General features: G+C 25.8%; 5 protein-coding genes across 5 annotated transcripts; 2 read left to right on the plus strand and 3 right to left on the minus strand.

Moving 5' to 3' along the window:
- Positions 1-237: 237 nt before the first annotated feature.
- Positions 238-1,176, minus strand: ENU1_066540 (hypothetical protein; the record flags this gene model as incomplete). The annotated part of the gene is made up of 1 exon (XM_008858298.1): positions 238-1,176. The coding sequence occupies one exon, from the start codon at positions 1,174-1,176 to the stop codon at positions 238-240; it is 939 nt and encodes a 312-aa protein (XP_008856520.1).
- Positions 1,177-1,398: 222 nt separating this feature from the next.
- Positions 1,399-2,751, plus strand: ENU1_066550 (hypothetical protein; the record flags this gene model as incomplete). Its single annotated transcript, XM_008858299.1, has 1 exon — positions 1,399-2,751. One exon carries the CDS (start codon positions 1,399-1,401, stop codon positions 2,749-2,751), a length of 1,353 nt encoding a protein of 450 aa, XP_008856521.1.
- Positions 2,752-3,120: 369 nt separating this feature from the next.
- ENU1_066560 (hypothetical protein) lies at positions 3,121-3,450 on the minus strand (the record flags this gene model as incomplete). The annotated part of the gene is made up of 1 exon (XM_008858300.1): positions 3,121-3,450. One exon carries the CDS (start codon positions 3,448-3,450, stop codon positions 3,121-3,123), a length of 330 nt encoding a protein of 109 aa, XP_008856522.1.
- A 576-nt stretch (positions 3,451-4,026) lies between these two features.
- On the minus strand, positions 4,027-8,985 carry ENU1_066570 (villidin, putative; the record flags this gene model as incomplete). The annotated part of the gene is made up of 1 exon (XM_008858301.1): positions 4,027-8,985. One exon carries the CDS (start codon positions 8,983-8,985, stop codon positions 4,027-4,029), a length of 4,959 nt encoding a protein of 1,652 aa, XP_008856523.1.
- Positions 8,986-9,174: 189 nt separating this feature from the next.
- ENU1_066580 (hypothetical protein) lies at positions 9,175-10,131 on the plus strand (the record flags this gene model as incomplete). The annotated part of the gene is made up of 1 exon (XM_008858302.1): positions 9,175-10,131. One exon carries the CDS (start codon positions 9,175-9,177, stop codon positions 10,129-10,131), a length of 957 nt encoding a protein of 318 aa, XP_008856524.1.
- Between the last annotated feature and the right edge of the window lie 1,767 nt (positions 10,132-11,898).

The raw sequence follows: 11,898 nt of genomic DNA on the forward strand, positions 1-11,898 counted from the left end.
TTAATTTCAATTTTATTGATATTTATCTTGTTATTTAACAATAAATATAACATTTTATTATTTGACTTATCTGATTTCTTCTTTCGGACTAATTTATTAATTCGTTTAGACCTTTTTGATAGTAAAGTTATTGTTTCTTAGTTTGAAGTACAAAACATTTTTTTAATGACTATAATAAAGGAAGTTATATGACTATTCAATTATTTGAATGGTTAGTTGTTTCTATGAATGATAATATCATAATTGGAAATTATACACTTCGAGTTGTTTTCGGTCTTGTGTTTGTTTATTTGGTTCGATTAGATGACAGCTCATTGCTTTAATGTTAGTATCAGCATTACTGATAAGTTGGTATTCATTAAAAGTCATCCAAATGTATGGTTTTTGTTTTTTACCATCAACAGTTCTAAAAGTATCTTCAAGCCAAATTCTAGATGAACAATTTTGATAGGATTGATTTGTGAGTTGAGATCTTAATGAATAACAATATTTATTATCTATTTGAACAAATGGCTGACCTTGAATATTTGATTCAACAATAAAGGTGTCATTTTGATTTATATCATGATTAATAGATATAAGACGCGTTCCATTTCTCCATTGGAAAATATTAAAACGGTCATCAACATTAATTAAGTCCCTCATAAGAGAAGAACCATTTTCAGGTATATTATAATTTACTCCAATAAGAAAAACTCCGCCATCACCCATTGTTTCATAACCAGTAATCAAATAACTTTCTGGGACTGTTGGTTGACGACAGTGAGAATCTATGTTAATATTAAAAGTCCCTGCATTAGAACGAGCACGTTCATTTCCAGTAATTAATTCATGGGCTGTAAGTAGTACAATATTTTTAAGGCTTAATTCCTTTTGAATACCAATAACAGAAGTGAAACATTCTCTATCACATAGGTATTTTCCTCCAGCATTATTTTCATTTGCATTCTCCACTGTTTTAATAAATGTTTTATTATTTCGAATTGTGTCACTAAGACTATCTAATGGATATTTTAATGATGGATAAAACACTGAAAAAACAATTATTGAAGGAATTATCAAAAATAAGAAAATCCCCCATAATCCAAAAAGTACAACTTCATTTTTATCTGTTAGTTCTTCATCACTGTATCCTTCATCATATTCATAATAGTCGCTTGAGTGTTTTCCTATCATAAAATTATCAAATGCTTTTTTTTTATTTTTTTACAAAAAAAAAAATAAAAAGATTATTACTTATTAATAACAAATTTTTAAGATTTTAATCCAACTACGAAAAATTGATGAAACAAAACCAATAAGACATAATCTTAAGATTATCACTTTCTTTTATGATAAAAACCACAAAAGGTCAAGTATATATAAAAAACAGAAAAAAGTAATTTATCAATACGTTTAATGAATATCACTATTTGTCCACAATTTTTAGATTCTTGTGAAACAGAATTTAAAATAAATGACTCTAAGATCAATCTTCGTGCTTTTGAGTTATCCCTTCATTTCCCAGAAATTGTTCAAAGATATCGTGATATGATGACTAATAATAAATCACAAGAATGGGAAATAGTCCAAAAGAATGTTTTAGAGTTTAAAGAATTCATTAATACGATTATCAATGAAGCAATTCAACCAGAAATGATATATCTTCAACATATTGAAGAAAAAGAAATGAAAAATAAAGAAATAAAAAATATCATTAATGAAGTAATTACAACAGAAGAAGAATATTCTAAAGATATTACACTTTATCTAAAAACATATGCTAAAGTCCTCATCAAATCAAAATTTGTTGGAGAATTAGTTCGTGATAGTGAAGTAGTATTATTAAATATTATTGAACTATCTAATAAAATAAGTAAAGTTTTAAAATCAAAAAATTATTCTAACTTAATACTTTGTCTAGACTCCCTATGTGTGTATGATAGTTATTTCATATTTTATGAAAGAGTTGTTTCCCTAATGCCAAAAATCTTAAAAGAATTACCACAATTACAAGAAATTAAAGGAAGACCAGAGATGAAGAATCTAGGAGTTTTAGACTTTTTAATTAAGCCAATACAAAGAATTACAAAATACCCATTGTTTGTAAAGAATTTAAAGGAGAATGTTGAAAATCCAAAAGATAAAAACTTATTAGAATTTCTTGATAATTATTTAAATGAACAATTGAGTAAGAGTAATAGTTCCCAAAAATGTTTTAGTTCAGAAAAAGAAAAAGAAATGATATTGCCATTATTAAAATGGAAAGGAAAAGGTATTGATTTAAGTACATCAATGTTTATAATAAAATCAAATATTATTTCAGTAACACAAATTGAGAAAAATGCTATGCCTCTGTTAAAAGAAGTTAATTATTGTATTCTCTTTGATAGTCATCTTTTATTATCAAGAATGAAAGGATCTAAAATTTATGTTGAAAAAATTATAACTTCTATATCACTTATTGAAGAATTTAATGATCATATTACTCTTCATTCAAGAAAAAATGTATTGTCTATTTGTTTTGTATCAAAAACTGATCAAAAACTTTGGATAACTAAACTAAAAGAATTTAAAGAAAAGCAAGACAAGTTAATAAATTCTTTTCATTCATTAAGTAGTACGTCATCTCTTGGAAATAAGAATTTATCTCACCCAAGAAGACCAACAGCTGGGTCATTTGATTCTATGAAAATAGAAAATGCTATCACACAACAAAACTTACATCGTACAAAGAGTTCCGCATCTAACCCATCTATTTCATTGCTTTGATTTTATTAAATATTTTTAAAAAGATTATTTTTAATTTTTCAAAAATTGTTTTGTTGACGCCACATTTTTTGGAGTAATAAATAAAAAGATCCAAAAGAACTATAAAAAAACTACGAAAAGAACGAAGAATAAATTTGGTGAGATTTGATTCAAAAAAGAAGAACTATAAAAGAATAATAAAAATAAATAATAAATGAAAAGATATAAATAAATTATTCCTAAATGCTAAATTTAAATTAATAATATAAAAATATCCGTTAATAAAAAACTATTAAATTTGAACAATTGCCTGTTAAAAGAATTTTTTCATGAAGTTTTTTAAGAAAGATAACAAATAGAAAAAAGACATTAAGTAATTAAATACAAATCTTAAAGCCCTGATGGTAAATTACTTGTTTTATGTTCTGAAGATTTGATCCAGTAATAAAGAGTTGATGCACACAAACCTTTATATTCTGGTGTTTTTTGAAGGAGACGTGTTGCTTTAGATAGTCCCATTTCCTTACCAATTTTAACAGCCTTTTCTCTAGATGTTTTGTCCCATCTTTTTCTTTTAGGAGAATTACTTTTTATTTCAGCACTACTAGGAATTGTAGTATTAACAGTCTCTGAAGAAAGAGAAGGTGATTTTATTGTATTATATCCATCAAGTATTTGGTAAAATTCTTTTTTACAAGGAGTAAACACTGAAGTAGCCATAACAATTATTCAAGAAATGAAAATGACTTTAAAACAAGTTCTGTTTTTATACTTAAAATGGATTAAAAATAATTACAATCTTTGAACAATCACTTTTATTTTTCAAAACGAAAGTCATATTTTTGATTTCTTTTTAAAACCATTTCTTTAAATTTATTTTTTCAACCCTTTTTATTTCTTTTATTTTTCTGGTTTTTTTGTTTTTTTATTTTTCACTTTTCTTTAATGACTTAAAATTCTATCTTTTTCCCTTTCTTAAGTTTTCATAGTTTTTTAATAATCCCCTTCTTTCAACAATCGGAGATTTGTCTAAACCTTCTATTCTTTTCAATGATATCTTTATAAAGTTGTTTTTTTTTTCAAATTGAGATATTACTTCATATGAGAACTTTATTTATTATTAAAACATAACATAAACAAATAGTAATTGTCAAATTCTGAAAAAGGAAGTATTTATTTGGTTATGCAATATAAAAATTATCTTTCTAAATAATTTTTATTTGAAAAAATCAAATCCAATTTAGAAATAAAATATTTTAATATCTATTTAAAAAAAAAAATTATGTGAATGAATATTTAATAAAGTTTTAGTGCATGTTTTTGCTTTTGTTGTTTCCATTTTGGTTGTGCTTCAAATTGTTCTCTTGTCATTTTAAAAACTTGTTCAAATTCAGTGTCACTTAAGTAATGTTCTAATTGAGACATATCAATACCAGCAGGGAATCTATGATGAACAAGATCATCATAAGAATATGTTTTAGTTAATTTCAATAATTCTTCTAAACAATTATCCATATGGTCATTAACACTTATCACTTGTTTTTTATTTACTCTCCATCCATGGAAATAATTTGTAAATACAAAAGGTTCTTTACCATCATAAACCAACCAACATTCTCTATTCATTCTTTCATTTTCTTTAGTTCTTTTAATAAATTCATTTGTTGTTTCCATAGCAAATTTTTTATCAATAGCAGATATTTCTTTTCCAATCCATAAATAACAAATGTCATAACAATCTAATAACATAGCAGCTTTAGGTTCTAAATCTTCTTGATACCAATCTGTTACTTCTTCAACAGCAAATACTCCACTTTTACTTGACATTTCAAATAATCTATTTTTCCATTCAACACTCTTTGTTTTTAATATCCTTTTTCCTCCAATAACATTCCAAAACTCTTCTGTTTCTTCTCCTTCATTCATTTCAATAACATCTTTTCTTTGTACATCATTATATTTTTGAATTAAAAGATGAGTAAATTCTAATTCTTTTTTTCCTGTTAATTTTCCTTTCCAAAGATAAGTAATATTTTCTGTAGTAATGAGGAAAATTCCTTCTGAAGTTAATCTATTAGGAATGTCATGTTGTTCAATTTCTACTGCCTTAACATGTTCTAAATTAACACCACATTTTCTAATATCAAATACTAATCGTTGTTCTTTTTTAGTATTTTTGAGAATGTCATAATCCCAAGTTCTTTTTCCTTTAGTTTCTTCTTTTGCAAACGGATCTTTTCCAAGACGAATTACCATAAATTCAAATATTGCTAAAAAGTGATTTGTTTCTGTATTTTGTGCAATACGATATTCTTTTGCTTCATCTTTTAATTTTCTATGTAAGTCAACAGTTAGTCGTGCACTTGTTCCTTTATCTAATATTGGACATTTCCTTCCTTGCCAAAAATATAAAATATGATATTCATTATTCCATTTAATATAAGTATATTGAATAATATAACTTTCACTTTCAAAAAACTCTCCAACTATTGGAGCATCAACTCGCTCAAAATCATCAATTCTCCATACTTTCTTTTTACCATCTGCATTATCAATAAACACTTCTTTTCTAATTGGAATTTCTTTAGTTAACATCATTGAATAATCAACAGCACTTCCACGTACAATTTTTTTCTGATCATCAAATGGAATCATTGGATTTTTCTTTATATTAGTATTATTATCATAAAAATCACAAAATCGTTCTTTAAACATTGCTTGTTCATATCCTGGAAATTCAAAATAGAGTGGTGCAACCCAAACTTCTTTTCTTCTTTCTAAATATCTTTTTTGACAATCTTGAATATATTGTTGTCTTCTATCTTTAATTACTCTTGTACCAACCCACATATACATTTCACTATAACAATCTAATATATAACAACTATTCACTTCTAATGAACTTTTACTAATTTCCTTTCCTTCATAACTCCATCTTTCAATATCCACTTTTTCTTTTAATCCATCCCACCAATATTTATATAATGTAACATATTTCATTTGAGCTAATTCCATTACTAAATCATCTCCTCCATCTTCTGCACTTTTAATTTTACCTTCTTTCTCTCCAAGTGCTTTCCAAAATTCTTTAGGTTCATTGTCCTCATCAATAGTTTCAGTCTTAACACCTCCTCGTTCTTTAGCAATCATTTTTGATAATTCCATAGCTTTACCTTTTTCCATTTTATTACTACTTTTTCCAAGCCATACATAAATACATTTAGCACCTTTTCCTGGATCAAATATAAATGCATCTCCTGAATTTAAACTTTCCCATGAACATTCAACCAATCTTGCAAATGGATTTCTTTTTCCTTTAATATGAATTAACCTTTTAATATCCCTTGCATTTCCTGTTGGTGCAGCTGCTAATTTCTTTCTTTGAAATAATAAATCTTCTGCTAATACACGAGCAGTAGCTTTTTCAGTTGTTTGTTTAGTACTTCCAACTGCATCTCTTTCTGCTTGAGCAACTGTTTTAGTTCCTTTAGTTCTATGTTTTTTACTTGGTCGTTTTTTGATATTCATTGTCTTAACTTCTTCATTTTCAACTAAGTCTTTCCATTCTTTTTTGTCTTTAAGTGGTTTATTTTCAATTACTTTTCTTTTATTTTCTTCTTCTTGTTTAATCTTTAACTCTTCTTCTTTTCTTTTATTTTCTTCTTCTTGTTTAATTTTTAATTCTTCTTCTTGTAACTTTCTTTCATTTTCTTCCTCTTCTTCTTGTAACTTTCTTTCTTCTTCTTCAATTCTTTTAATTTCTTCTTCTAATTTTCTTTCTCTTTCTTCTTCTTCTTTTCGTTGTTGTTCCTCTAATTCTTTCTTTTTTTGTTCTTCTTTGACTTGTCTTTCTTTTTCTTCTTCCTCTTCTTTTTTCTTTCTTTCTTTTTCTTCAATTTCTTTCTTTTTGTTTTCTTCTTCTTTTCTTATTCTTTCAAGTTCTTCTTCTTTTTTCTTACGTTCTTGTTCTCTCTTGATTCTTTCTTGTTCTCTCTTTTTTCTTTCTTCTTCTAATTTAGCTCGTTCTAATTCAATTCTTTGACGTTCTTCTTCTCTTTTTCTTCTTGTTTCTTCTTTGATTCTTTCCTTCTCTTCTTCAACTTTTTTCTTGTTATATTCTTCTTGTTGTTTTCTTTTGATTTCTGCTTCTAGTTGTTCTTGTTTCTTTTTTTCTTCTTCTTCCTCTGCTTTTTGTTTTTCTAATTCTTTCTTATTTGATTCTTTGATTGTTGTTGATTGTTCTACCTTCATTTCAACTAACTTCTCTTCAACCAAATTACCTTTTTCCTTCTTAACTTCTTCTTTTTGATTTTTAATGTGTTCTTTCTCAATACCAAGTTCTTTCTTAGACTCAAAAATAGAAGGAGTAACAACTCTTATTTCTTCTATATCAATGTCTTGTTCTGAGACACGACCATAATCTTCAGACACATAAGAACTGTCTGATGATGATATTTCATTAGCAAATATATCATCATCGTCATCAGTATAGTCATATTCTTCATCGTCAATTCCAAAATTGTTATACGTAAAATCTAAAGGATTAAGAGTAATGTCTTCAAGCATAGATTTTAACATATCTTCATACATCATTCGTTCATTGTCTTCATTTAAACCATCAACTTTGTCTGTTCCAAGAACTTTACGTTCATTTTCTCCATCAGCATTTTCAACAAAATATTCTTTAAATAGTTGAGTCTCTGCACCTTCAATGACAAACTCCATTTTGTCTCTTCTTCTAAAACTCATATCAAGTAATTCTTCAGCTTTAAGTACAGCGACAGTTCGTTCTGTTGGAGATGTTTCTTTTCCACACCAAACAAAGACAAGTACACCTGTATCTATAACAACAGTAGTATTAGTGTTTAATTGATTAATAGAAGGTCTTCCAGGAACAAGAAGAATTTGAGGACCATGTCGTTGTAATGCAATAACAAATACTTTTAAAAATTCACTAATTCTTTCCATAGTTTCTTTTGCTTTATATTTTTCTTTTATAACTCCAATTTCAAAATAAGCATTAAATGGTTTAAGTAATTCTTCTGTTTTAACACGTTTATTTTTTGATCCATCAATAATTTCTATTTGTTTAATTCCTTTTTCTGTTTTTAAATTCTCAACAAATACATTTGTTTTGTTTCTTTTTGCTTTACTTGCGTCTTTACCATAAAAAACAATTAATTGTTTTCCTGTATCAAAAATATAACAGTCATTACGATAAATAGTAACTTTATCTGGTGTTCCATCTTTCTTTTCACATTTAACTAATACAACCCATGCAGCATCTCCTTCTCCAAATATTCTAATTAATAGTCTTCTTGGTGGTGCTGGTTCATAAACTCTAGTTTTTGTTTCAACTTGAAGAGATTTTTGGAATTCTATTGATTCTTTTCTTCTTTCCATTTTTGATTTAGATAATACTTTTTTCTGTGAACGAGAAGGAATTGGATCACTTCCAGCTAAATATTCAAATATTTCTGAGATTGATGGATGAGTAGAATAAAAAGCATCTAATTGATTATTTTCTAAATCTAAAGACTGTAAAGAAGCACATTGAATTAACCCTTTTGGAAGATGGTGTAAAACATTACTTCCAAGAGTAAGTTCTTTTAATGAAACCAATAAAGAAATATCATTTGTAATAGAAGAAATATTATTATTGTCCATATATAACTTTAACAATGGACATTTACAAATAGAAGATGGAAATTCATCTAATTCATTATCTGCTAAATCTAAATGTGTAATGGGACAACGTTCTAATGATGGTATACTTTTAATTTTATTCCCACAAATGATTAATTGTTTTAATGATGTTAGTCTACTAATTGTTGGTGGTATTTCAACGATTTGATTATGTGCAAAACAAAGATATGTTAGACAAGTACAATCACCAATAGTATCAGGAACTATTGAAATTAAATTATTTCCAAAGTTTAATTTAAATAAAGGAAGAGCTCCAATTAATGGAGTGATTTTAGTAATTTTATTTTTTTCAGCTAAAACACATAATAATGATGAATTATTTACAAATACCATGTCATGAATCATATCTAAATCATTATTACTAACATCAAGAAATGTCAAAGTTTTTAGTTGACTTAAAGCCTCAATAGATGTAATTTGGTTTTGATGTAAATCAATCGATACTAACTCTGAATAATTCCCAACAGTTTGAGGAAGCTGAGAAATAAATTGATTTGAAAGGTCAAGTGATGTTTTCTTCACTACCTGTTTTGAGTTCTCTTGTCCCATGAGTTGTGATTTTTCAAGTTCACAAAAACGGTTCTTTACTAGATTCTTTCTGTCTTTTATTTTCCGTTTACTTTTTCAGGAAATAAAACTTTTTTATTATTCGTTTTATATAACAGTAAAATAGTTTATGTTTTAAAATCTAAAAAGAAAAAAGATCTTTTAGTTCTATTCATCATCATCATCCATAGTATGGGAGATCGTGAAGCACTTAAAAGTATTATTGCAAAAGGAATTGTTTTAAGAGAAAAACTTATAAAACATCCAACAATAGAAATGTGTAATGAGTTATTGAATATTGCAATTGAAACAAAAACTATTGGATTACAACTAAAACACCAACATGGAATTTTGTTAGGAGAAGAATTATCTATAAGAGCAACATATGAAAAAATGGTACTTGAAGAAGATTCAGATAAAGCAGACAGTGTTTATGAAAGAATTGTACGTGCTATAAAACAAGCAGAATATCTTGGTGATCAAGACCTCATATTAAGATTATATCAAACACGTGCTGACTATTACGCATTGATTGGAGATATTATTATGGAAATTGATACTGTAGAACGAGCTAACCTTATTCTTAAAGATCATAATAGGTCATTACGTTTGATTAAATTATATGGAGAATTTATTACAATGCTTAATAGTATTGTTCCCAAAAAAGATGAAGAAAAAATGATTGCAGATAAAACTATGGAAGCAAATTATAAGTGTATGTGTGAATTACAAATGTTAAGAAATGAAAAAGGATTTGACTATGATGGTTATATTAAAAAAAATCATTCATTAGCATTTAGAGTTTATGTATATTGTGGTGTAATGTTATCTAATCCATTTGTTTATGAAATAGATTCAAAAGAACAAAAAGTCGCACGTGAAGCATTTGAATTAGCTATAGAAGTAGCTGGATTAATTGGAAATACTGAATATCTTTGTGCTGCTTGGGGACAAAAAGTAGGTTCATATTATGGTCGTGGAACAGCTCAAGAAAAACAAGAATGGCTTGATAAATTATTATTCTTAAAAGATAAATACAAACCAAAAGAACATTGGATTGATGAAACATTAGCAGATATAGAAAATTCAGCTCATATTAAATTAAGAAATTCAGATTTAGGAGTAGAAGAACCTTTAAATGATCAATAATAATACATCTTTTCTTTTTTTTTAAATACATATATTTTTTGATATTGAAATAATGTGCTTTCTCTTTAATTTATTTAATAATCTAATCTTCCTATTATCTCTTCACAATCCTTTCTTTTTTTTTTTGATAAGATTATACTCTTATCATTTCTCTTTAAAACTTCTTTGTTAATATTTTATTTCACAATATTACCTCCTTTTAAATATAAAACTTAATATTCTTTTCTTACTTACTTTAACAAATAAATAATTCTTATTTTTATTGCATTTTTCCATAAATGTATTTTCTGCTTCATTTATTTAAGGAAAAGTTTCAATTTTTGAATAGCTTGAAATCTTTGTCTGATTATATCTAAATCATTTTGTCTTCATTATCATTATAGAAAGTATTAATGACCTTTTTTAAATATATTAACAATTTTATCCATTTTAAATCACCAAAAAGAGGCATTAAATTAGATTTAAAAAGAGCTTTATAAAAGGAGGAATTTTTCTTTATCTATTAGTTTCGTTTTAAATACTTTTCAACCTCTTTTAAATACTTTTTATCCTTTTTTTGTATAATTTCTTCATAAAACTAAAAACACTTTACAAACCTCAACAATTTAAAGATGATTTATCTTTATAATATCTTTTAGTATTCATTTAATAAAATGAATCTATGAAAAAGTAAAATATGTTAACTTTTATTTAAGTTTATTCTACCAGAAAATTATTTTTAGGAGGAATGAAATGATAAACATAGAAACTAAAATGGATAGATTGAAAAAGGTTTGAAGAATAATTAAAACGTTGTTTATAACCAATTAAAAAAACCACTTGACCTCTTGAAGTACTTTCTTTTTTTTATTTTTATATTCTAAATTATTCTTATTCCACTTAATAAGAAGAAGGAGGGTATGATATCTACTAAAAATAGATAAGAAATGTTATTTAAAGGTTACGGATTTAACTCATTAACATATCAAACATTCTTTTATCAATGAAAGCACTTCTTATTGCTCTTTTATGCGCTCTTGCACTTGCTGGTTCATGCATCAACTGTTTCCATATAATTGATGATTCAAGATTCTATACTTCACATGGAAAAGATTATATGATGGAATATATGGAAGGATTATGTGAATATACTGATGGTGGATGGACTGATGCTTGCAACTATATGAAGAACTATGGAATGGAGAATGTTGTTGATTTAATGATGAACGGTACTTCTGCTATGGAAATTTGCACAATTATTGGAAATTGTCCATATAATTAAGGTTCTTTTTTAAACATTACAAATTGGTTTTAATATTATTAATATATATTAATATATATTAATTTCTTTTAATTTTGTAATTTGTTATAGAATTATTCTTTTCTTTTTTTAAACCTTTTCAAATTTGTTATCATTTTTATTTCTTCCGTTATTTCTTTTTTTAATAATTATTTTTACTTAAACTAAAAGATATAACATTTTTATATTATCTTTTCTTTTTAATAAAAAAATTCTTTCTTTTTATTAGTTTTTTAATACAGTTTATAAAGTTTACAAATGAATGTCTTATTACTTTTTGTTGTTGTGATATTACCTAACTACAACTTTAATAAAAATATATTATTCATTGTTATTATTTTTGTTTTAATATATATCAAAATTTAGAAGAAGTTGGAAATGTCATCAACTCTAGAATAGTGTTATAAATTTAGATAAATATTTAATAATTAATAAATTAAATAACAAATAAAATGAATCATTAGTTTATTACATTAATTATATTTACA

The sequence above is a fragment of the Entamoeba nuttalli genome, assembly GCF_000257125.1.
Source record: "Entamoeba nuttalli P19 unplaced genomic scaffold asmbl_3398, whole genome shotgun sequence".
Taxonomy (NCBI): Eukaryota; Evosea; order Mastigamoebida; family Endamoebidae; genus Entamoeba; species Entamoeba nuttalli.